General features: G+C 40.2%; 2 protein-coding genes across 3 annotated transcripts; one reads left to right on the top strand and one right to left on the bottom strand.

Annotated features, from left to right (window-relative positions):
- Window positions 1–2,151: 2,151 nt before the first annotated feature.
- On the bottom strand, window positions 2,152–10,008 carry LOC148891494 (nucleolin-like). 2 transcript variants are annotated; one of them, XM_089008207.1, is made up of 12 exons: window positions 9,878–10,008; window positions 7,766–7,832; window positions 7,306–7,377; window positions 7,108–7,231; window positions 6,861–7,024; window positions 6,570–6,696; window positions 6,303–6,457; window positions 3,313–3,433; window positions 3,082–3,215; window positions 2,770–2,896; window positions 2,544–2,689; window positions 2,152–2,445 (listed from the first exon to the last, which is right to left on the bottom strand). In XM_089008207.1, the coding sequence occupies exons 1-11, from the start codon at window positions 9,896–9,898 to the stop codon at window positions 2,575–2,577; spliced, it is 1,227 nt and encodes a 408-aa protein (XP_088864333.1). In that variant the 5' UTR covers window positions 9,899–10,008; the 3' UTR covers window positions 2,152–2,445; window positions 2,544–2,574. The 2 variants fall into 2 exon arrangements, with proteins under 2 accessions (XP_088864333.1, XP_088864334.1); XM_089008208.1 differs by lacking the exon at window positions 9,878–10,008 and adding an exon at window positions 8,327–8,396.
- On the top strand, window positions 8,510–21,153 carry gk5 (glycerol kinase 5). The gene is made up of 16 exons (XM_089008205.1): window positions 8,510–9,004; window positions 9,084–9,177; window positions 9,242–9,317; window positions 9,412–9,505; window positions 9,890–10,021; window positions 10,372–10,447; window positions 10,587–10,648; window positions 10,736–10,809; window positions 11,515–11,575; window positions 11,744–11,870; window positions 11,970–12,074; window positions 15,932–16,026; window positions 16,388–16,491; window positions 16,595–16,654; window positions 17,339–17,472; window positions 20,429–21,153. The coding sequence occupies exons 1-16, from the start codon at window positions 8,879–8,881 to the stop codon at window positions 20,590–20,592; spliced, it is 1,584 nt and encodes a 527-aa protein (XP_088864331.1). The 5' UTR covers window positions 8,510–8,878; the 3' UTR covers window positions 20,593–21,153.
- The last annotated feature ends 6,083 nt before the right edge of the window (window positions 21,154–27,236 follow it).

Below are 27,236 nucleotides of genomic sequence, written 5' to 3'. Positions count from 1 at the left end.
CGAACCCAGTGGTGTCAAACGTATGGCCCGAGGGCCAGAACCGGCCCCAAAGGAGGTTTGATCAGGCCCTCAGGATAATTTAAAAGTGCAAAAAAATGCACAGAGGAAATGGTATTAATATTTTTAGAGGTGCAATTCAAAGATTGTCCAGTAGAGCAGTGTTTTTCAACCTTTTTTGCACAACGGCACGTTTTTTTACATTGGAATTGTTTTGCAGCACACCACTAACCATCTCGCAGGAACGAGGCAATCGGTGACTTGTTGTCACACGGACGAATATTAAATTGCACTCCCAGTCTTTTCAGCACAGACACCGGACAATGACATATTGGCAGAAAATGATTAATACATGTTTGTAAAATTTTATATTTGAAAAAGGGGCATTGGATAGTTTCTCACGGCACACCTGACAATCTCTCACGGCACACTAGTGTGCCGCGGCACAGTGGTTGAAAATCACTACACTAGAGTGGTGCTGTTTCAATCAACGTAGAAGAAAACAGCGCTATTTTTTTTTTCAATCGCATCTTTTTGTTCAACCGTGGTTTTCAAAACCCTCATTAGCTAAAATGTCATTATCTTCTTCTTCTTTTCCTTTCGGCTTTTCCGCTCAGGGGTCGCCACAGCCAATCAATGTCCTCCATCTATCCCGGTTTTGTGCATCCTCTTCTCTCACACCAGCTACGTTCATGTCCTCTCTGAACACATCCATAAAGATCCTCTTCGGTCTTCCTCTCGGTCTCCTGCCTGGCAGTTCAAGGCTTAGCATCCTTCTCCCGATATAGTCACTCTGGATTTTTCTGATGTCAGTTAGGAAACAAAAACATGGTGTCACTTTTTTGTTTTTTAACTGACATCAGAGAAACGTTTTATGGCATCTAAAATACCCAAAACACGCAGTATGATATTTTTAGTCAAATGCAAAACACCAATAAAAATGACTTAAAGCAGGGGTGTCAAAGTCATTTTTTGCCGCGGCCCATATTGTAGTTATGGTTTCCTCTCGAGGGCCGTTATGAATTTGGGGAACCCATTAGAATGTTTAAATCCCTTCAAATATTATATATAGAGCACACAGCAAATTAATGAATAACTCGTTTTCAAATCTGAAGTCAAGAATAATGACTTTTATTGTGGTTGACATCCAAAAATATGAAATTTTGGCTCAGATTTTAGCAATCATCATGGAATTTAATAAGTTTGATTTGCTTTTGCGGGCCGAAAAAAAATGATGTGGCGGGCCGGATTTGGCCCGCGGGCCTTGACTTTGACACCTGTGACTTAAAGTGTCCAAAATCTGCAAAAAATTGAGCTGCGAATTGGGCATTTTCAGAAATTCCCGCCCCCAGTTCGTGACGTCACGGAAAGACGCCAAGACGTCATGCATTGCTTGTGAATCAAAACAATGGCTTCGGATTCGGAGAATATGCTTTCTTGTTACACATCCAGTTATGAATATGATTCAAATAGTTCTGAAGAGGGAATCATACATGTTTGCAATCGATTAAAGAATTATATGTGCCATTTTGAGGCAACATTGGGGGAAAATCTCTCACCCAAAAAAAAGAGGCCAAAATGGCGACCTCCAGTGGCCACCTCCGCTCCCACAGGCTGATAAATTCCTTATATGGAGCTTGGATGCCCCCTTCTGGCGGCTTTTGGGTGCAACACGGTTCTCAGACCAAACATGTACAGCAAAATACATTGACGTGATGGAAGGACTGCTACAATGTGTCTTTTTTCGGTCAGGGGGCGGTCCTTTCGTGACGTCACGTACGGACTAATCACCAACTCAAAAACAAGACTTCCTGAATATTCAGAGCAAGTCTTAAAACTTAAAATATAGCTACAGTAAAGTCTCGTTATATCGATATTCAAGGGAGCCCGAAAAAATATCGATATAACCGGGACTATCGATATATCCGACCCTGTTTGCATGTAATTTTCTCCGTGCGTGCATAGAAATAGCATCGATATAACCGGGACTATCGATATATCCGATATCGATATAACGAGACTTTACTGTATATGCGGTGGAATCTTATTAAAATACGCTCAGTAGAAGTCATTTGAAGCCATTTTACACATTTTGGACACAACTTGTCCGGAGACGTCAGTTGTCCTTTAAGTATATACACTACAAGCATGATATTTAATGTTCAAACGGGTAAACTTTATTGTTTTAACAAACAATCATTCAGTTAGAATTTTATGAATTGCGACATGTTCCCAAAAAGTCCAAGTTCAACACAAGTTAATGATACCACAAAAAAGGTCATTCAAAGTTCAAATGATTCATTCAGAATCATTCAGGAGGAAAAATATCTGATGCAGAAAACATTTTCTTTTGATTTTACTTTTCCAGCCCACTTATGGGATCAGATCAGCTTCACTTGCCACTTTGTCAACGGCACAGAGCTTTCCCGGCGGCTCCACATCATTGTCCTGAAAGATTCCGACAAAGTTTTATCAATCAGTTTGAGAATTTCATCCGCCATGATTACAGAAAAGAAACAACGGTCGCACAAATCGAGTCTGTTTACCTTTTTGCTTTCCACCCAGTGTGCCAGTACCCTACTTCGCTCTTTCATAAGAAACAGTGACTTTGCTTCCGTTAATCTCGGTGTCCTTTATGGCCTTTATAGCAGCTGTGCACATTTCTTCATTTTCAAACCACACAAAGCCAAACCTGACCAAATTAAAAAATAATCATCATAAATGACACACCCAGACAAAGACGAATCACACCAAGTAAATGATGCAACCTACCCTTTGGACTTTCCTGTGACTTTATTCATTGCAACTTTTGCACTGAGACATCCCTCGAAAGCACCCCGGAGAATCTCCGTGGTTGTGTCACCGCTAAGTCCCTTTACCGTTAGCATGGTTGAATCCGCTGAAAGAAAGGCACACAATTGTTGTGTTCACCACTGGTTCAATTTTTCCTTCATGGTCTCTGCACCTCGAGTGGGGAAATATCTACAAATGTGTCATTGTTTTGTGCCCATATCTGATTAGGTATGGCAGAATTGGGAAAAAAAGGTACGTAAAAACCGATGTTATCTCTAGAACACTAAATACCTTTCCGCATCTTTGTCTTTCTTTTAATTCCACAGAACTGGACTCGAATGGGCCTTTCTTGGACAGTCGCATTTTTGGCGGCGGCCAGGGCTTTTTCAGCAGCTTTACCGTTGGAAAATTCCACAAATGCGTAACTACAGGTAATTGTAGAATCAGATATCAATAAAAATGAATATATAGAGATATAGAGAACGAGATAGAGAGAGTGAGCGTGCAATAATGGACACTTACCCTCCCACTCTGCCACGCTCGTTTGGTATCGTGATCTTGACAGATTTCTTAAAGACATTTTTTACGTCGCTTTCCTTCACGTTGAAAGGCAGGTTGCTGACAAAAAGTGTGGTTCGAGAAACTAAATTTAAAAAAAAAAATCGCAGTCAGAAAAAGACTAAACACACAATCTAAAAATAGACGTGCTATCACTATAACACTGTGATGTTGCTAGAATGTAATGTAAAAAAATGCTTGATCGCAAGTTACGTTTTTTTTATATTTCAATGCATACCTGCCAACTTCTGAAACCAGAAAAGCCGAGTAATACACCCCCCTGAAGCCAAACAATTTTTAACATTGCAGCTACAGTGATACCTTGGCTTACAAACTTAATTGGTTCCCAGACTGGGTGTGTAAGGCAAAAAGTGTGTTTCCCAAAAATTAACTTCCCGTAGGAAACCATTAAAATGAGAATAATCCGTTCCCAGGTCCCCATAAAACATAATTTTCTACTTTCTAATTATCTAAGCCTTAAAACTAGACAAAATATACATTATTTTATTTATAATAAATGTCCTATGGTATTATAATTAAAGAAAAACTGTACTGTAAAATAAAGTCATTTTATTTACCTTTGCGATGGTCGTTGATGGCATGGAGTGGCCAGTTTCATCAGCATTAAACACTTGGAGGAACGTAGCCTTCTTCTTTCACCATCTTGAGGAATTATCCCTTGTAGGTGCTTTCTCTGCAATAATTTTACCCTTTTACTCATCAATTGTGTTCTGTTTAGCTGGGTTGATAGCTTTTTGCATCAAGCGTACAGATGGCTTGTGCGGGTTATTTGTGGAGCCTGATTGATGGGATATTTTAACCTTCCAGTCTACACTCTGCTTTTGAACTATCAAAGTTGAAACGAGTCCAAATTTCACTTTTCCATCCATTTTCTCACCATTTCACTTTTGTTTTTTTTGTTTCAAACTCTGTCGTCTACCTTTGGTGTGTGTTTTCTCACTCTCTCTCTGCCGTCAGCCTTTCTCTTTAATGTTTAACCCCCCTCCTCCCACTGATGCATTCTTGACCAATCGCATGGCTTTAACCGAAGACGCCATTTTGGTTTTGGGAGAACGGCCTCACTCTCTCTCTGTCTGTAACCCCCACACCCTCACTGCTGCGTTCTTGACCAATCACGTGGCTTTAACCGAAGACTCGGAACGGAGAATAGAGGACAAAACAGTCAGCCACCATTTTCTTGTTAGGAGAACGGGCTCATTCGCGAACGACACATCACTCATTGTGGCAGCTCCGTGTGTATCCCGAAAAATAGTTCGTACACCAAGGTAAAATTTTCATAAATGTAACGTTCGTAAACCAAAAAGTTCGTAAGCCAAGGGGTTCGTAAACCGAGGTATCACTGTACTTAAAATGAGGTTAAAAACACCATACCAAATGTTGATCAATGTCAAAGATATACCTGTGAAAAAATATTATTAAAATATTTAAACTTGTCAATCATAAAAAATATGATGGTAGCTAGTATTTTAAGCAAACAAAATAGAAATATTTCACAATCAACCAAACATTTAATAATCAAATTAAGCAAATCACTTTGCTGCGGTGAAATGTAAATTTCTCCACTGTGAGACTAATAAAGGCATATCCAATCCAATCCAATCTTGTTTGAAAAGTACAATGAATTATAAGACATTGTTAGTAACTTCAAATATGCACACCTAACCTACATTCCTATGGGTTGATCAAAAATAGCTATCAACAAACTGAAATTACAAACTCGTGTAATTTTCACCAAGGTATTCTGATTCTGATTCTTGTGCGAAGTATAACTCCTGCAAATGCTTGGGAGTATTTATCACGAAAAAGCTGTAGTTTTCTTTTAGATTTCACACTTTTTGTTCCTTTTTCTCCGGTAGATGCCATTACAAGACAATGATAAAAACTATGCTAACTCTTGACTGTCGATTCCAGGAATGATCCATAGCGCGCATGCGCAATTCATCTAAAGAAAGCTAACAGCTGGCACTGTGCCGATCGCCTGTTATAAATTTAGAACAGGCGATCTTGTGTTTTGAATGAACTTTGGCTATTTACCATTTTTAACTGATTGCTTTTATTGGAAACCGTAATTTTCATTAATAAACCGTAAACCGGAATGAGATAATGAAAACCGTACCCATTACAGCAAAAGCGTAGTTGACAGGTATGTCAATGTGTTTTTTTCTCCATGAATTTTTTTTTTTTACTGATTGTAACATCATGTATTTTCTTTAAAGGGAGAATTAGGGCCACGGTGAAAAAAAATATTTATTTTGCTGTGTTTTCTAACAGTTGACGTCCATTCAATAATAATAACAATGTCTGAAACTCATGACAAAAAGTTAGCGGACACCAGGGCAGACAACTCTGAAAGGTTTCCGGCCCGGCCATAAAGTTGCCTGCCCCATCTTTCACAACATGAAACACAATAAAACGACTAATCACAAAAAAAAACATTTTGCGAAGTATAAAGGATTTTTTTTCTCTTTCTTGAAGAGGTTGTCGGTCGCCCGTGCCGAGACGTTTTGAAAGTTTTATGCTCTGGGCCTCCGGGCAGACGTTATTTAAAACAATAATAATAATAATAATAATACGGTACATTTCATTTATAAGCTCCTTTCAAAACTCTCAAGGACTCTTTACAGTCACAGGATAAGTTTTTCTGCGGGTGAGCGGCAGCAGCCACACGCGCCAGCGTTCGCTCAACAGTTCTGTGAGTCTTCCATTCTTTGTGTATCGCTGTTGCAGCCAAGTGGCAACTGAGTTTACAGTGGCATCAGCGATACAAAGTGCATAAGAATCATGCGATAGATGCTACAGTAAAATATCGATAGATATATCGATACTCGATAAATACATGCACACAGGGTCGGATATATCGAAAGTTATATCGGTAATCTGGTAACGAGACTACTGTACATAAAAAAAAACTTTAGCTACTACACAACAATTACCTTTCATGGTTGGTTTGGTGTTGACATTTTCGTTGTTTTTTTTGGCAACTCTGACAGGGTCGATGATGAGAGGCCGGTCTTGCATTGTGGCTCCTTGTTTGCGCTTCCTTATTTTATTTGCAACAGTTTCACTTTTAAATTCTAAAAAGGCGATGCTGTTGATGAAGACAAATTTCACTTAGAATCGAGAACAAAAAGTTTGAAACTTTGATTGTAATAATTATCCTAATAATTATTAGAAGGGTTGAAAACAAACAAAAATCTCACCCTCTGTCTGGACTTTTAGCCTGATAAGGAAACCGGATTCTAATTACTTTTGGAAAAATTTCCCGGATGTCTCTTCTTGTTGCATTATAAGGGACATTCTTCAAAAACAAGAATCTTCCATCTTTAGCTAACAGGTAAAAAAAAAGTTAATGTTTCTGGAATTCATTCAGAGACTCTTTTTCATGAAATCAAGTTTTAAAGGGAAAAAGGGGATGTTGATTTTTAACATGAATCAATAGCCCCCTCTAAGGCTTTGGGCACAGAAGTACAAGAGTATGAAGCCCTTCTTACCTTTCTTGTCGGTCTTCGGACACTTCACCTTCTTTTTCAAACTATCCACAGTTTTGACCTTTGCTTTAGCGATAGTCAGTGGCTGACCGAGAACCATCTCTCCATTCAGTGACAAAGCTTTAGTCACATCCATTTTAGAAAGCAAATCCAAAAATGCATGTTTCCTAAAAACAACCACATCATCATATCACAATAGAGCAGAACCTTACTTTATGGTCACATTATGCTACATTAAAAAAATGTTTACCTGGATTTAGCTAATCTGATGTTTTGTATCAAAAGACTGTGTGCCGTGAAGTATTTTTCCAATGATTGAATTACTTCTTCAAATGTTTTGGAGTTGTTCAAGTTGCCAACAAAAACACAATAACCTATAAAAACACATTAAACAATTTCGAGGAAGTCTCCATAAAATGAGAAAATGTGTCTCTGTTAAAATCCATACCGTCCTTGATGAGTTTAATTTTCTTAGGCGGTGATGTTTCACCAATAGATTCTGCTTTACGTCTCCGTTTTCCTGAAATGGATCAAAATGACACATGCTCAAATTTAATATGGATTGTATTATAGATTACAATGTGATATCATATAAAATCAGACCAGTTGTTTCAAAGCAAGCAAGAACCATTAATTTGGAATGACTGTCAACAAAGCGTGTGAACCACAAATTCACAATCAATTGTCTGAGTCACCATAACACAGTTTCGTTTTGTCCTTTAAAGTGTTTATGCACCTCAACTGCACATGCAAACTCGGGCACTGAATTTATTTGCCTAGAAAAACAGGATGAATAAATATTCCGAATTTTACTTAAGGTATAAGTACTCATACGAGTGACCCAATTTTCTAGCCTTAAACTCCTTTCTTCGGAGACTATAATAGGTATTGGCAGAGTATTTACTCACTTGTGGCACCGGTGTCGTCAACACTATTCTTCAGAACTTTGCTTGGTATCTCTTTAGTTGTTGCTCCCTGCATAACAGACCCCCAAAAGTATGATTGTATGAGCGGAGTATATGCGTTATGCTGATGATATCCAAACAGTGTGACTGTGACCTGAGAAGTATTTTGGCGTTTTACAGAAATACATTTAATTTACTACAAATAATGCATCGACCTTCACTGATCTATATCAGCAATAAAATAGACGGGTGTATCCAACTTTTGTGACATTTTTGCATGGCGGTGTCTTGAAATTTGCCTGATATAAAATGTGTTACAATACACACTTATGGCTTTAGAACACTCGGCATTTTCATAATACAAGCAAACGAATGAATACATTAGCAGTCTGTTTTGCATCCAGTTGGTCGAAAAACAGAACAGAAACAAGGTCTCCGTACAAATACAGGAAACGCGTAACAGCAGACTCGTTTTTAATCTCTGTGTAAGTAAAATTTGACTTAGGATCATTGTTTATTCTTTTTTGTTTGTGTGAGAGAAAGGGAAGCTATTACTGTATTTACCTTCGCCATTTTGGTGATGGACGGTTGACACACGTGTGCGCAAGTTAACGTCTCCTACTGCGCATGCGCGAGATAATGGGGTGATTACAGTACTACGGGTGCCTGGAAAGGCGGGGGAGGTTTGTTTCGTGAAAAAAATCTTTTTTTTTTTGCGATTCAGACAAGTTCATTGCTTTCTTAAAGGCACAACCACCTGCATTATTATCAGTATAATCTGCCGTTTTAAAGCGCGAGTCTGTGTTTATTTTTTCACTTGATTACCAAACATGGTACTTATTCATGGTGTGAGTTTTAGACTGATACTTTGCGTCAGAAAGATTCTTGTCTGAAGGACGGGGCGCGTTGTATTGAGACGCGGTGTGTATTCTTATCTAGCCGCTGAAATGTCGCCTTGTATCGTTTGCGAAGCTGCGTGGATATTTGGATTCGGACCAGGGTGACTAAAGTCCGAAGGTTATATCCCTACAATTCGGCGGTTGTTTACATACGCGTGATGTAGTCTTGCCGTCAACGACTCCCATGTGACACGTGAAGGATAGCCAGTGACCTACGATGGGGACCCCGAGGAATGGTTTAAAAAAGGAACGATTTATTTTGTCTGTGGACGTCGGTACGACTTCGATCCGATGCCACGTTTATGACAAGAAGGCAGATATTCGCGGTTCGTGCCGTCAAGAGGTACAGTATCCACTTTCCATCTGCAACAGCCAAGCTTGACATTTAATGTACTCCTGGTAATGCTGTTTGCTTTATTTAGGTGGTCCCGTTATACCCAAAGGAAAGGCATGTTGAACTTGACCCAGAGGCACTGTGGAAAAGCTTCATCTTTGTGGTGAAGGGAGCTGTCAAAGGTACTCTTGATTTTTCACATCCCCAGTCATCCCCCAGTCATAATAATACTTTTACAAAATACAGATGCCGGTGTCCAAATGCATCAAATGGTAGCTTTGGGCATCTCTACCCAGCGATCTACCTTCACAACATGGGACAGGTAATATAAGATGAGAATGTATAAAATACTTGCTGCCTCATTTTGTGTACTTGTCGAGTGGATTTGTTTAACATCGATTCTTTCTCTTTCACAGAAGAACCGGCGTTCCTTTTCATAATTTTATCAGCTGGCAGGATCAGAGAGCAGCAGACTTGGTCACATCGTGGAACAGATCATGCACTTTGAAAGTGAGTGTCATTATCTTATTATATTATTAATAACAACAGAGTTTGTTTTTTTGTCTTCTCAGTAAGCACTATTATGCAAGTTAATAAGTGGGAAACTACTGTATTTTGTCTGTTGTTTTTATGTCATCGTGCCAAGTTATCAAAATGGGTATTCTCTATAATCAATGTCTTGTTAGCTGTTGTTAAAGCGCTATATAAATCAATATGTACTATATTGTATTGTTACTTATGTATGTACTTATGTATACCATAACTGTAACTTTTTACTTTTTTTACTTAGAGTAACGACTAAATTTGTATTTGTACTTACAGCAAAGCTTTTTATTGAAGTATATATACTGGTATAGTACATCGTGTGAGTGCTTAAGTGACCTCTGCCTTCAGACCATCCATGGCGTGATGAAAATGCTGCACTTCGTGACCAGGCAGAAGCGATCACTGGCGGCAAGTCTCATTGTCTTCTCCACACAACACGTCACCTTCCGCCTTGTTTGGGTCCTAAAACACTACAAACAGGTGAACGTGTGTGTGTGTGAGAGAGAGAGAGAGAGTTAAAAGAATTACACACTACATAGAAAATGCAATGCCATGCACGTGCTTTAGGGGAGAGCAACATGGCGGAAAAATGTGTACAGATCTAAGTATTTCGTATCAGTTGATATTGATTGATTTTTTTATACCGTTAGAATATTGCAAGAGTTACACTGTAGTATAGGCCTGTGGTATAACTGGTAATGTAAAACAAATAATATTGAGATTGTTAATATTGCCCCAAATAAATATCGTGTGTAAAATAGAAATGCACATGAAATGACATTTATGTTAATCTATTCACCTGTTGTTGTTTCCCCGCTCCTCCTTTTTAGGTAACTCAAGCTGTGGCCGAAGGCAACTGCTGTTTTGGAACAATTGACACCTGGCTCTTGTTCAAACTCACAAAAGGTAGTTTTTCCCACTCCTCTTGCGAAATCCACAACAACAACAAAATTCAATTCCTCATTTCTTCATAAATGTATCAAACGATCACAACCTGAAACCAAAAAGCAACAATGGTCTCTTGGTGTCACCTGATCTCTTCCAGGAGCGATTCATGCCACAGACTACTCGAATGCAAGTTCAACGGGGATTTTTGATTCCTATCAGGTCTGGTGCATAATCTTGAGTGTTACCTGTATTTTCATTTTTGGGATTACGTTCATTTGGATTTACGAGATTGTTCTTAATTCACAGATGTGTTGGAGTCAGATGCTCTGTTCCCTGGTCTCCCTGCCGATCTCTATTTTTCCCAAAGTAGAAAATACGGGGTGTGTAAACTACCATATTTTCAGAACTACGAAAGGCACTCGCTTAAAAGTCACAAGAGCTAAATTTACCCACATTAGCTGCTTGAGACAAACAGCAGTACCTTTCCACATTATTAACTCATTTGCTGCCATCCCCAAATTAATTCGGGAATTGAAAAGCGTGACGTTGAGTGCCATTCCCGAATTTGTTCGGGTTTTGTTTTTTGTTTTTTGCGGGGGGATAAGGCGCTGGTCAGACCTCTGGCAATGATTTTTTTTCCTCCCCCTTCCACGAGGGGGTAGCATTTGCCTTTTTTCCAGCTTCACCTGTGTTTTAGCGCGATATAAATCATTATGTATATATTGTATTTTGTACAGCCACCCTCATTTCAAGCTCAGATATCTCCAGACCCATATAACTTATTACCATATAACCACAGGCCATATAACTTAAATTATCTTTTGTTTTCTGATGAAAGAAGAGAGTCTAAGGTTTCTAACACTGTATTGAATGTTTATGTAGTCCTGAAACTCAATATTCTCTGGGTCCTGTAATTCGAGTAAAAATGACAAAAACCCTGGCACTGGAGTGGACACATTTTTTGCACGTTGTCTGGCAGTGAATGAGTTAAATGGGATATCTCTATGTTATATACAAAAGTATACCCCTGCCCCTTAAGTTACACAGCATACCAGAACCTTTCTTGGTCTTATGTCTTTCACCAGACATGAATTTGGTTCCACTGACCCATCCATCTTTGGAGTACCCCTTCCTATCATGTCAGTGGTACGTTGGTATCAGACCCGTCGGCATTCTTTTTTTTTTCTTTTTTTTAAATCTTTAAGTCAATACGATATGACTTGTCATGTCAGTGTTTTTATGGTCCTTGTTTAAATTAGCCCTCGTGAGCTTGCCAATCATCAACGCGTTATTATGAAACCCTTCACGCTGTAGATGGCGGACCAACAGGCCGCCATGTTTGGAGAGTGCTGCTACAATGTGGGTGATGTGAAAATCACCATGGGAACAGGTACCTTCATGGATATCAACACTGGCGGCACACCTCACACATCCGTAAATGGTAAAGTAAAATGGGGGAAATACAAATACAATATGTGCGGCAAACGTACCGTATCGTCACGCCGGGTTGGTGACAAAAACATGTGGGTCTTTTCTGTAGGTCTCTATCCACTGGTGGGTTGGAAAATTGGCCCAGATGTGGTGTATCTTGCTGAGGGTAACGCGGCAGATACTGGCACCGCCATCAAATGGGCACAGGCACTGGGTGAGTGTCAGCAATGTTCGGTCGGACACTGTGAACAAAGGCTCGAACACAGGAAGATTGTCTTTTACTGCCAGCAGCCGCTCATGACCGGCACCCAACGTCTGCAGCCCGCTGCTAAGCTATTTATTGAGAGTATATGCTAATTTAAAGGACAACCGATGTCACTTTTTTGTTTCCTAACTGACATCAGAAAAACGTTTTATAGCATCTAAAATACCCAAAACACGCAGTATGATATTTTTAGTCAAATGCAAAACACCGTGGTGTCATGGCAAGACGTCTTGCCTTGCTCGAGAATCAAAACAATGGCTTCAGATTCAGAGAATATGCTTTCTTGTTACTCATCCAGTTATGAATACGATTCAAATAGTTCTGAAGAGGAAAGCATACATGTTTGCAATCGATTAAAGAATTTATTCCGTGTCATTTTGAGGGGGGAAATGTAGCACCGAATGTGTGTCATCTGGGGGGGGGGGGGTAAATGTAGCACCGAAAAGAGGCAGAACAGGGTGACAAAGCTCAATGGAAAGCTCTGTGGAAACGGGCTGATTAATTCCTTACAATTTTTGTCAGTGAATATCAAATAGATTCTGGGTGCCACACACAAGGATTCACCATCGCGTTATTTATGTGTTTTCCTTCTAATTTCGCCATCAACACCGATCAACACGAAGTTTTCAGACCAAACAAAGTACGTATTGCGAAATGCATTGAGGTGATGCAAGGTATGTCCTTTCTCGCTGAGGGGCGTTCCTTCGGTGACGTAGGGTGAGTACTCGTCACCAACTCAAAAACAAGACTTCCGGAATATTCAGCGCGAGTCTTAAAACGTAAAATATAGCTATATGCGGTGGAATCTTTGTAAAATACGCTGAGTAGAAGTCATTTGAAGCCATTTTACAAATTATGGACACAACTTGTCCGGAGACGTCGGTTGTCCTTTAAGTGATAAATTAGTAAAACACAGTCTTCTTCAGAATCAGAATCAGAATCAGAATCATCTTTATTGCCAAGTATGTAGAACACACAAGGAATTTGTTTCCGGTAGAACATGCTGCACTAGTATCGTCGTCAAAAAAAAAAAAAAAAAAAACTGCTAAGTGGCACTATACAGTTCCATTTTGGCTACTGTTGATTTGATTTGAATACCACCACCTGGACTTCCCAAGCATCTATCGGTGAGTGAGGAGAAAATTGGAATATACAGTTTTAAGGTGCTCACTGCACTTCAGATATTCAGTGTACGCTCAGTTCAAGGAGAAGAAAAATACACTTTAGAGCCTATCTGTTGGCTATCGATTAGCTATGTACTAGCTGGCCGGCTAGCTTTCTATCTGTTTACTTCCGGGTTGAGTGAACGCTGGCGAGTGTGGCTGCCGCTGCTCACCCACACAATAACTTATCCTGTGACTGTAAAGTGACCTTGAGAGTTTTGAAAGGCGCTTAGAAATGAAATGGATTATTATTATTACGACTTCCTGTACGCACTGACAGTGAGAATGCCACTGCCCCCTACTGTAGTGAATGTGAAATTATACATGCCGACGAATCGATAAAGGTTTGTTATGGGCATATTTCTAGAAATGGAAGCTCTCATAAATGCATAATTGAGGAGATTAGATTGTGTCCGATATTTACTTCTTGTTGGTGTAACGATCAAGTTACCCACGCAAACATTTTGGCATAGAACAAAAGACGTCCTCTGTTTACGACAGACCTTGTGTTTTAACTTTTTTAAGTTATAAACATAAGTAGGTTGTTTTATATTTATGGCCCTGGAAGTGTTTTTTAATACAAATTATTTCCTGTAATTTTTCACATTACCACAACATTGTTGTGGGTTAACGATTGTGAGTATGTACTACTTTGTTTGACGTCGTCGCCATGCAGGATTCGAATGTCTCCCGGCAAATTTGCTCTAACCTCATGCAGGGGCCAAGCGTAGCTAAGTTGTCATCGCAAATGAATGCCATCATACCACACTCGCGGTTAGGCGTGGTTCCAAATCAATTGTGCAGGCATTCCTGACAAACAACCTTTGGCATTTTGAAACATTGAACTGTCTAGAGCATTAACTCAACGCAAACAAGCCTGTATGCTAGCATTCGTTTTTCCCTGGCTAGTACAATACAATATATAGTGTACAATAGCTAGTGTTAAAAAAAAAGTAAATATCATTTCGGCTGATTTTGATACCTTAATGTGGCAAATACGACTCTAAGCGACCTTAAAATCTGGTTAGGTTTTAATTTTTTAATGTATGTATTTATTTGTTATTCTATTTATTTATTTATTTATTTATTTGGCATATCATTGGTGATACTCGTATGGCTTTCCAAGTTCCATGAGGGAAATCCAGTGGTGGGCCATGGATTTAATCGCTAGGCCTTCAGTAGTCCTACGTCGAAATCAATCCAGACTGAAAAAAGTGTGTTGTAATTTACTAAAAGTCGACTAGATTATGTCCATTTTTTTCCTTGAAATGTCCATCTTGAAAATGGCTTTAACAATAAATCTCCAAGCATTTCTACTTCAGCCATTTTGGGTTAACAAAACTGCTGTTAAATCAACACCATATATTTGCTTATGCAGATCGCTACGATACAGTGTGCAAGCTCTGGCCAGTATGCTCATCACTAGCGGCTTGTGATCAGAGCAGTATTCGCAAACTATGATTGGCTAGTCACTATCCAATCATAGTTTGCGTAAACTCTGACGTTGACCATTGCATACAAGAAGGCAAGGTTGCCAACTCAAAATCTGATTGGATAGAGCAACAAACAATTTGATCGACACATTTGATGCTCCAGGGCCTGCAGAACTGATTGTGAAAGTGTCCAGGTAGATATCTGACCCTGGTAACAAATGATGGCTGAAATGTGATTGTTTAAATGCTTAAATACGAAAACACACGCCTGGAAGCAGTGCAACAGGGAAACGCAATGAAAGGAAGCTGAAAGACAATTGGGCATTATTTAATAAGAATTCGTGGACAAAATATAATTAATATCAGTTTGTGATTCTGATATTTTTAGGCCAGCAGAGAAGGCTTTGCAGGCCCTGATGGTCCGCCACTGAGGAAATCATAACAATGTGGCCTAAAGTTAAACTAAGTACAACAGCCACCAGTTTAGAGAAATCCAACAGATGGCAATGTGATCGCGCCCCATTATTCTATCTATTGTATCTATCTATTAGCTATCTATCTCGCTAGCTATATATTAGCTATGTAGCTATTTGGCATTGTTCAAACGTTAATGGCTTCCCCCTAAATTCTGTCGAGTCAGCGCGCCACGCGCATCATTCACTCAATCATCTAGCTATCTATTTGCTATCTATTATATCTAGCTGGCTAGCTAGCTGTCTAGGTATTAACTATATGGCTATCTGGCTAGATATCTTGCTAGCTATATATTAACTACATAGCTATATGGCTGGCTAGCTATCTACCTAGCTATCTGTTGGCTATCTATTAGCTGGCTGGCTGTCTAGCTGACTATCTATTAGCTGTGTAGATGTCTAGCTGGCTGGCTATCTAGCCAGCTATCTGTTGGCTATCTATTAGTTATCTATTAGCTGGCTAGCTAACTTTCTATCTATCTATTTGAGTTACTTCCGGATTGAGTGAACGCTGGCCCGTGTGGCTGCCGCTGCTCACCCCCAGAAAAACTTATCCTGTGAATGTAAAGTGACATTGAGTTTTTTATTATTTCGTTATTATTATTATTCATTCATTATTTGCTTGTGTATTCGCTGATGTATGTATTTATTTGTTTATTTATTTACTTCTCATCTATTTATATGCGTGTGTATTTGCTTATGCGTATTTATTTATGGATTTATTTTTGCTGTTGCAGATCTGGTCTCCAAAGTGGAGCATACCAGCCCCATGGCGTACAGCGTGAGTGACTCAAATGGTGTGTGTTTCGTCCCGTCTTTCAGTGGCCTACAGGTACGAGCACAGTTTGAACGTGAGAACGTTTGCCGAACCTTTTTATATGGCGCTCGATGTGCGGGCATGTTTGATAATGGTTTTTCATCTCCAGCTTTTCCAATCTATGTATGTTTTTTTCTCTGCTACCTTTCTGAAGTGGCCTTTGTAAGTGTGCGTCATGAATATTAATATCAAAGTACTTTATTGGTGTTAGTGGATACGATGATTGCATTGGCTGTGTCGGGAATTGTTGACTCACTTAAAGCCTTCCTCAAGAGTAATTCCGGACACTGCCATTGCCAAATGAAAATGCATACCCATTGATTAACGTTTATTAGCTTGTGTGATGAAATGTGATGTGAATCTTCATGCTCAAAAGGCTCCTCTGAATGACCCGAAAGCTTGTGCATCCTTCATGGGCCTCAAACCTTCTACCACGAAGTGCCACTTGGTCCGTGCCATTTTGGAGTCCATTGCCTTCAGGTAATTTTTTATTTTTGGGGGGGACAGAGGGGGGGGGGTGTCACATTGTTTTGTTTTTTGCTGAACAGAGCTAACGTTCTTTCCTCTGTCTCTTTCTTGACAGAAACAAGCAACTTTATGAGACCATGCTCAGAGAAACCAACATTCACATAAGAAAGATCAGGTAGAGTTCATGAACTCATTCACTGCCAGACGTATAAAAATGTCTCCACTCCAGTGCCAGGGTTTTTGTCATTGTCACTCGAATTCATGGACCCACAGAATATTGAGGACTACATAAACATTCAATGCAGCGTAAGAAACCTTAGAATCTCTACTTTCATCAGAAAAAAAGAGTTAATTCCTTAGTTATATGGGTCTGGAGTTATCAGAGCTTGAAATGAGGGCGGCTGTCCAAAATACAATGCAATACATACATACATGGTTTACATAGTGCTTTAACAACAGCTGAAGCTGTAACAAAGCATGGAATAAAGGTAAATGCTGCCCCCTTGTGGGATGTAAAAAAACATTGCCAGAGGCTGTGGCCAGCACTTTATCAGCACCCAAACAAGAAAAAAAACAAAGCCTGAACAAATTCGGGAATGGCGCTGTAGGTCACATTTTCAATTCTTGAATACATTTGTTAATGGCAGTGAATGAGTTAACTGCACCTCCCGCTTATTCGATCTCACGAGCCGATATCCCGTCAACAGGTTCGGAATTGCTCCGCAAAACGGGGTGTGCAAGAGAGTTGGGGTTGTGTGAATGTAAATTCCAAATTAGCGCCAATGAATGACGTCTCTGTTTCTCCGATTACAGCTCAGTGCACCGCATTGTGTATTTTCCATTTCTATTTTCTTCTCAGGGTGGACGGCGGGGTTTCCTCAAATCATTTCATCATGCAGCTCACCGCAGACCTTCTTGGTCGAAAACTAGAACGATGCTGCCACCATGAAATGTCCTGTTTGGGCGCTGCTTTTGTAGCCGGTCTTGGTGTGGGTAAGTTAGTGAGGTTGTAATTGTAATAGGGAGGTTGGGAGAGGCAAACAACTCACCCATGGCATCCAAAAGCAAGCATTCACACTTGATGGGTGACGTGAATGTAAAGTGGCACTTTAGTTTTTCATCAGTGTGGCAAAAGATACAAAACAAGTGCAGAGAGATGAAAGAATTGCACTTCAAGTACGACTGATCTCAGTGGATAAGAAGGAGGCGGGGTCAATGCAGATAAACTTACTTTTGCACTCATATTCAAACCCCATGCATAATTTAATGTCTCGAGCATAAGAATGCTCGTAAGTCGTCACTGTCACTTTATTTTATATACCGTATTTTCTGATGTGTAAGGCACATCCAAATGCCTTGATTTTCTTCAAAAGATGACCCTGCGCCCGATACACAACTGCGCCTGATATGTCAACTAATATTTAGATTACAAATTAAATTGAGATTGCAATTACTGTCAGCAGACACGACTCCATTTCCTCCTGTAGAAGTAGTGCGTAACCACATTATTCCAATGTAAAAAATGTGCCCTGGCTCAAAAAATGCTTAAAAACACTGTCCCAGAGTCTAATGTACGGAGATGGAAAGCTTAAAAATATTACCTAAAAATTCTCAGAGTCAGAGAAAAGTTGTCCGTGGTCCTCAGAGTGGCCACTTCCAAGAACTACTGTATTTTCCAATGTATAAGGCGCACCCAAAAGCCTTGATTTTCTTCAAAAGATGACCGTGTGCCTTATACGTAGGTGTGCCTTATATGTGAACTAATATTGAGTCACAACAGGTCTCGCAATTACTGTCAGCAACCACCGACTCCTTTTCCCTCTGTAGAAGAGTAGTGCGTAACCCCAGCTTCTAACGCTGTGCCTTATAATGTGGTGTGCCTTGTATTTGGAAAACCTTTATACATTTCTACACTATACAGTAAAGTCTCGTTATATCGATATCGGATATATCGATAGTCCCGGTTATATCAATACTATTTCTATGCACGCACTGAGAAAATTACATGCAAACAGGGTCGGATATATCGATAGTCCCGGTTATATCGATATTTTTTTGGACTCCCTTGAATATCGATATAATGACACTTTACTGTATTTGTGAAAATGTTGTCATTTATTGAAGGTGCACCAGGCTTCTGAATAAACACACGTGAAAACCTGGACTCGCCCCACTCATCCATTGTAAATAGCACAGCCACGTTAAATAGAATTTTCACCAATGTGAGATGAATAAAGGTCATCTCACTAACTTTAGCGGAGGACCGTCTAATGCAGGGGTCGGGAACCTTTTTGACTAAGAGAGCCATAAAAGTAAAATATTTAGAAATGTTTTTCAGTGAGAGCCACACGCACGCGCGCGCGCACATACAAACGCTCGCATACGCACACGCGCGGCCACTTTTCAACAAAATATCAGAATGTATTATTTAATATAACTTTGTGGTAGTACTCACCGGTAAAATGAATGGTTTTCCGTTCCTCGTGTTTGGTAAAAATCCAGGCAAACGATCGGAATGAAATTCAATTTGCCAGTCCAGAGGCAAAGTTACTGCTAGCTAGCCTGCACACGGCTCATAAACTTCCACACTTGCTATCTGCAATCTACTTGTTGCAGAAGTATGTTGATGCTAACGTTAACATCGGGCTTGTTAAAATGTCACTGACATTCGACTGTTTCATCGATGGTATTGTTTCATTGCAAATTAGAATCAGAACCTTTTCTCTCCTCTAATGCTCCGGTGCATTAATGCTGAAGAGCACTAGTTGGGCTCATTTCAAGGGCCGTTTACCTGTTTCAATATGACGGCCACTATCATCCAATCAAAATGGCGCTTTCGGCCAACCTAGGTCAGTAACATCCAATCAAAATTGCGCTTTTCGCCAACTTTTTTGTTTCTTAACTGACATCAGAAAAACGTTTTATAGCATCTAAAATACCCAAAACACACAGTATGATATTTTTATTCAAATGCAAAACGCCAATAAAAATGACTTAAAGTGTCCAAAATCTGCAAAAAATTGAGCTGTGAATTGGGCATTTTCAGAAAGTCCCGCCCCCAGTTAGTGACATCACGCCAAGACGTCTTGCATTGCTTGAGAATCAAAACAATGACTTCAGATTCGGAGAATATGCTTTCTTGTTACACCTCCAGTTATGAATATGATTCAAATAGTTCTGAAGAGGAAAACATACATGTTTGCAATCGATTAAAGAATTTATGGCATGCCATTTTGAGGCAACATTGGGGAGAAACAATCACCAGAAAAATGGTGACCTCCTGTGGCCACCTCCGCTTCCACAGGCTGATAAATTCCTTATATGGAGCTTGGACACCCTCATCTGGCGGCTTTTGGGTGCAGCACAAGGTTTTTAGACCAAACAAGTACAGCAAAATACATTGAGAAAGGACTGCTACAATGTGTCTTTTTTCTGTCAGGGGCGTTCCTTTAGTGACGTCACGTACGGACTTGTCACCAACTCGAAAACAAGACTTCCTGAATATTCAGCGCGAGTCTTAAAACGTAAAATATAGCTATATGCGGTGGAATCTTTTTAAAATACGCTCAGTAGAAGTCATTTAAAGCCATTTTACAAATGATGGACACAACTTGTCCGGAGACGTCGGTTGTCCTTTAAATTTACATATACTCTCAATAAATTGCTTGGCAGAGGGCTGCAGAAGTTGGTCATCGGTCATGAATGGCTGCGTCCCGTGCCGGCCTTAAAAGACAATCTTCCTGTGTTCAAGCCTTTGTTCACAGTGTCCGACCGAACAAACATCTCTGACGTAACCCCAGCCTCCACTGTAGCGCCTTATGATGTGTTGTGCCTTATAGATGGAAAACTTCCTGAAACTTGTCATTCATTGAAGGTGTGCTTTATAATCCGGTGCACCATAAACACCGGAAAATACAGTAATTGTGTCCTATCTCCTGTCCCCTTGCAGGCTACTGGCAAAGCTGTGAGGAGCTGACAAAGCTGCACAGCGCAGGTGACATCTTTTGCCCTAAAGCAGCACCCAATGAATGTGTCGGTTCAGACTACGGACCCAATCTTCAGAGATGGGAACGAGCTCTCCGACGCTCCATGAATTGGTATAAGCAACCATGACACAAAATCCTCTCGCGGGATGAAAGACACTGAAACCTAAGGCGCTCTTTGAGGAAATCTGATTGTGCACTGCCACGGCGTCCAGGAATACTTGAACGTGCCCATTTGGCGACCACACAAGAACTGTTATTCTCTACAAAAATGTGATTATTGCATCATGCAAGTGACAACTCAGGTTACGGATTTAATCGAAATTAACTCAGACTTGTGTATTTTTGCCTAACGGGGGTGCTAATATGAGGCACTTTTCTCTTTGGGAGCCCCAAATGTGCCATTGAAAGAAAAAAAAAATATGTATATACGTGATTAGAATATGCGCACCATTCAGGGGGGTGCTCCTTATACACTGGAAAATGTGGGGTTTTTTTTTATCCAGTGACTACAGGAGCCTTACATAAAAGCACCTCTGTGTCATTACACACATTACAAACTCACTCCTCCCGTCAGTGCCACCCACCAACATTTCCACTTGTGACCAATGGCAGCAATGCAGAAAACCTCTCAAGTGTTGGTCAATTTCTTCCAAAAGAAAAGTAAAAAGATTTCATTTTCTAAATGTGATGTTTCAATGTTGTCTAATAGTCAGTTCTTCTTGTGCCTTTTGTCTGTGATTGTTTATACAACCTGGGTTGGCTGGAATGGACGCCCATTTGAGCATTTATATGATATCCATCTTAACTCATTCACTACCATTCCCGAATTTATTCGGGATTTGAAGTGTGACGTGGAGCACCATTCCTGAATTTCTTCAGGTTTTGGGTTTTCTTGCGGGGGGTGTGATAAAGCACTGGTCAGACCTCTGGCAATGTTTTTTTTTTTTTTACTTGCACGAGGGGGCAGAATTTGCCTTTTGTCCATGTTAGCGCTTTGTTAAAGCTATATGCATCAATATGTATTGTATTGTACCTTGTACAGTCGCCCCCATTTTACACGTAGATAACTCCAGTCCCATATAAATTGGGATTTTTTTTTGGATGAAAGAAGAGAGTCTAAGCTTTTTTTACACTGAACGGTAAATGAGTTAAGGTCACTTTTTCCTTTCCCCCTCGACTGACTTTCCATTCGTGGAACGACTCTGTGTTATCAGTAATGCAAACCTGCGTTTGTTGGCGGTAGTCCAAAAGTGACACGCGTCATGAAAAAAAGTGTCGGCCATTCTACAAGTGCGCCGCATTGCCTTTTTGAGAACAACGAGCAGACGAGTACACTGTTAGATGGATATCCCATAAATTCTCAAAACAGCTTGCCATATAGCAGCACAAGTAATTTGATATTTGGACCAAAGCCTGGAAAGAAATTTGTTAACGTACCTGATGATAAGGCTTAGCAGGTGGATCGAGCCATTGGAAGCCATTTCCTGCCATGTGTTAATAATTTAAAAGCAGAACGTGACTTGATGTATCTGCGCTTTGACGGATTTTAGGGCTGCAGGGAGCCGGTCGATTGAGTGTGTCTGCTCTTGGCTGCGTTATTGCGCTTTCAAACGCAACAAGCCAGCCTGACGCTGACCTCGCACGGCCTTGTAGATGCACTTGTTTGCCTGTTTAATTTTGTTGCTTTTCAAATAGAAGTGCAACTAAAAAATAATGTATTTTTGTTTCACGGTGAATAAAAAAGGCTGATTCAAATTTGTATAATGCGCTATAAGTGTATGAGGTGCTGCGTTGGCTATAAATGTTGATGTGTCAAAAACACAAATTGCAAAATGCTCGCAAAAGAACCCCAAAAAAACGGTGGGGGCAAAATTAATTTTAACTAATTCACTGCCATTCATGAATTTATTCGGGAATTTAAAATTATAACGTATAGTGCCATTCCCGAATATCTTTGGGTTTTGTTTTTTCATGCTTGGATGCCGATAAAGCACTGACCATGGCCTCTGGCAATGTTTTTTTCTTTTCCACAAGGGGTAGCATTTCCCTTCTTTCCATGTTAACGCTTTGTTCCAGCTTCAACTGTTGTTAAAGCGCTACATAAACCAATATTTATGTATTGTATTGTATTTTATTTTGGACAGTGGCCCTCATTTCAAGCTCATACAACTCCAGACCCATATAATTTAGGAATTAACTCTGAATTGAAAATATGACATGGAGCGCCATTCCCGAATTTGTTTTGGTTTCAGATAACTCCATACCCATATAACTTCAAGAGAGTCAAAAGTTTCTAACACTGTATTAAATGTTTATGTAGTCCTAAAACTCAATATTGTGTGGGTCATGGAATTCAAGTGACAATGACAAAAACCCTGGCACTGGAGTGGACACATTTTGCACAACTGGCAGTGAATGAGTTTTAAAAAAAATCACAGTTGACTATAAATAACAGATAATAATAATAATAATACATTTCATTTCTAAGCGCCTTTCATAACAATCAAATGTATCAAACGCAGATCTTTCATTGGCCCAATAATATCACATTAGTCACAAAAAAAACATAAAATCTCACATAGCCTGATTAGTCGATGAGAAGGTAGAGGCTTCGTCAGCGAACTAAAGTCTTTAGTTCGCTGACGAAGCCTCTTGGATAGGAGGCGAAACGTCCGAAACCTTCACTTTTGTACAGATGACGGCTGAAGAAACCTTCTCATCGATGGACCACTCCTGTACGACTGAGAGTTTACACAGACGTATAGCCTGATTAGATTAAACTCCTCCCATTATTTGGTTGTTCGGCCACAAGATGGCGCCATAACAATGTTTTTATATTAGAGACGATATCGGCCTGATTGGAAAAATAGGAAATATGTGTTTTCAGTGAGTAATGCAAGTAATACTGCGCACCAAAAATATGAATATAAATGGATTCACTTCAATTCCAATATCACACGGGTCTTTTTATTCGTATGACAGTGTGAGGTGAGATAATTTATTTGGGGTTGGAGGCTTTGAAGGGGGTTTGCAACACATATCGGCTGTAGATGTGTAGAGCACGCTTCCCATTGATGTAAGCACGCTCACTGCGAGGGTTGCTATGGCAGCTTGCGGGTGGAGAGTGAGAACAAATGGGGGTGTGTGTTCCTGCTCATGGTGCTGGTATGGTGAAGGGGGCGCTAATTGAGTGCACTGGAATAAAAAAGGGGGTTGGGGGGGGTCCCTTAACAATGGGAGGTTTGTGTGAGAGAGTGCACCGTGTACTGTACATGGCAGAAAATGTCGACAGTCGCTGCACAGAGCTCCCCATTCCTCCAAATTTATCATCTCGTACACTGCCCCCCCGCCCCCAGCCCTGCCTGTCAATCTCATGCTTCTCACCGAGTGCAGCATGCAGCGAGCCAAACGTGCAAGTGAGGCAGGCACTACGAGTCAGTGAATCAGTGCTGCGCGCTCTCACACTAATGATCGCCGTGCCGCATTGTTGGAGTTGGAAGGGGGGGACCCTTCCTTGCAACAAATTCAATCTGACAACACAAACTGGATGCATCGCGACCAAGAGCCTGACCCTACCCCCCGCCACCATCCCCTCCGAATATGAGCTGTATCCTGCATCAAGGGTTATTATATAACGCCCCCCCCCACCATAATTCTCCTGCCTTTGTCTGACGCGTTGGTTGATCATGGAGCGTCACATAGGGCTGGAAGTTCGGCTTTTGTCTGTCATTGTCTCACCCTCTTTCATTTTTGGGAGTAAGATTCTTCCATCGCTTGGGTGGGGTTGTAAGAACAGTGTCAAATTAGTCACGACATTTTATTCTGGCACCTTTTTAAATCACGAGAGGATACATTCCAGGTCCACTGGCACTTACTGAAACTTTGTAAATGATTGTAGCTACCATGTAATATAGTGATGTCTCGTTTTGTCCCTGCACAATATTTCAAAAAAAATAATAAAGGGCCTGTTCTAACTCTCTGGCACACCTTGTTTGTCATCCCCACTTGAAGTTAACTGTTGAACTGACACATAACACAAAATGTTTCCTCCAATCATATACGTATAGAATCTAATAAACATCCAATAGCTTCATGCTAACATATAATGGGAAATGCCATTGACAGGCTAGCCAAAATTAGCATAGATCTGCATTGTTTGTCACCCCCACCTGAAGTTAACTGTTGAACTGACACATAATACAAAATGTTTCCTCCAATCATATACGTATAGAATCTAATAAACATCCAATAGCTTCATGCTAACATATAATGGGAAATGCCATTGACAGGCTAGCCAAAATTAGCATAGATCTGCATTGTTTGTCACCCCCACCTGAAGTTAACTGTTGAACTGACACATAATACAAAATGTTTCCTCCAATCATATACGTATAGAATCTAATAAACATCCAATAGCTTCGTGCTAACATATAATGGGAAACACCATTGACAGGCTCGCCAAAATTAGCATACATCTGCATTGTTTGTCACCCATGCTTAAAATTGACGATATAACTAACACATAACACAAAATGTTTCCTCCAATCATATACGTATAGAATCTAATAAACATCCAATAGCTTCATGCTAACATATAATGTGAAACGCCATTGACAGGCTAGCCAAAATTAGCATAGATCTGCATTGTTTGTCACCCACGCTTAAAATTGACGATATAACTAACACATAACACAAAATGTTTCCTCCAATCATATACGTATAGAATCTAATAAACATCCAATAGCTTCATGCTAACATATAATGTGAAACGCCATTGACAGGCTAGCCAAAATTAGCATAGATCTGCATTGTTTGTCACCCATGCTTAAAGTTGACGATATAACTAACACATAACACAAAATGTTTCCTCCAATCATATACGTATAGAATCTAATAAACATCCAATAGCTTCATGCTAACATATAATGTGAAACGCCATTGACAGGCTAGCCAAAATTAGCATACATCTGCATTGTTTGTCACCCATGCTTAAAGTTGACGATATAACTAACACATAACACAAAATGTTTCCTCCAATCATATACGTATAGAATCTAATAAACATCCAATAGCTTCATGCTAACATATAATGTGAAACGCCATTGACAGGCTAGCCAAAATTAGCATAGATCTGCATTGTTTGTCACCCACGCTTAAAGTTGACGATATAACTAACACATAACACAAAATGTTTCCTCCAATCATATACGTATAGAATCTAATAAACATCCAATAGCTTCATGCTAACATATAATGGGAAATGCCATTGACAGGCTACCCAAAATTAGCATAGATCTGCATTGTTTGTCACCCCCACTTGAAGTTAACTGTTGAACTGACACATAATACAAAATGTTTCCTCCAATCATATACGTATAGAATCTAATAAACATCCAATAGCTTCATGCTAACATATAATGTGAAACGCCATTGACAGGCTAGCCAAAATTAGCATAGATCTGCATTGTTTGTCACCCACGCTTAAAGTTGACGATATAACTAACACATAACACAAAATGTTTCCTCCAATCATATACGTATAGAATCTAATAAACATCCAATAGCTTCATGCTAACATATAATGGGAAATGCCATTGACAGGCTACCCAAAATTAGCATAGATCTGCATTGTTTGTCACCCCCACTTGAAGTTAACTGTTGAACTGACACATAATACAAAATGTTTCCTCCAATCATATACGTATAGAATCTAATAAACATCCAATAGCTTCATGCTAACATATAATGGGAAATGCCATTGACAGGATAGCCAAAATTGTTGTTTGTTACCCCCGCTTAAAGTTGACTGTAGTGTAGACTGACACATCCATCTATTCATTTTTCAGATCGCTTTATAATAATTAGGGTCGCGGGGGTGCTGGAACCTATCCCAGCCGTCTGGGGTACACCCTCAATTTGGTACCAGCCAATCACAGGGCACACAGAGACAACAACTATTCACATTTACACTCGCACCTTGGGACAATTTGGAGTGTTCAATCTGCCTGCCATGCATGTTTTTGGAATGTGGGAGGAAACCGGAGTATCCAGAGAAAACCCACGCTGGCCCGGGGAGAACATGCAACCTCCACACAGGGAGGATGACCAAGTCTTGAACTCACAACCTCTGCACTGTAAAGCTGGCATGCTAACCACTCGACTACCGGGCCGCTGTATAACTGTCGAACATCCGATAGCTTCATGCTAACATATAATGGGAAACGTCAAAGACAGGCTAGCCCGAATTAGCATTTGCGATATAGCTTGTCCTGTTTGAACGCTGCAGGCCAAACATGAATCAGATCTATTTATGTCCTTGTCCCTATTTTCTTCCGCTCTGTGGCTTAAGCATCGTGCTTATTGCTATGGCAACAAGATTTGGCAAATGCCCCAAATATCTCTACAATACAAGCTCATTCATACACGAATAGCGAACATAAAAAAAAGCATGCCGGAATGTGCGCTCGCGAGCCACATCACGTGGGAGAGAAAGGGACCGGGAAGGGTGGGGGTGGCGACGGGGTGTGTGTGTGTGTGTGTGTGTGTGTGTGTGTGTGTGTGAGAGAGAGAGAGAGAGAGAGAGAGAGAGAGAGAGAGAGAGAGAGAGAGAGAGAGAGAGAGAGAGAGAGAGAGAGAGAGAGAGAGAGAGAGAGAGAGAGAGAGAGAGAGAGAGAGAGAGAGAGAGAGAGAGAGAGAGAGAGAGAAACACACAAAACCACATCCATTCCTTGAAACAAATTGTGCAATATTAACTGTGAGAAGCAGATGCAA

This window comes from Hippocampus bargibanti, linkage group LG11 (assembly GCF_051943395.1).
Source record: "Hippocampus bargibanti isolate YZ-2025 linkage group LG11, ASM5194339v1, whole genome shotgun sequence".
Taxonomy (NCBI): Eukaryota; Metazoa; Chordata; class Actinopteri; order Syngnathiformes; family Syngnathidae; genus Hippocampus; species Hippocampus bargibanti.
This window is presented reverse-complemented; position numbering and strand designations above follow the sequence as displayed.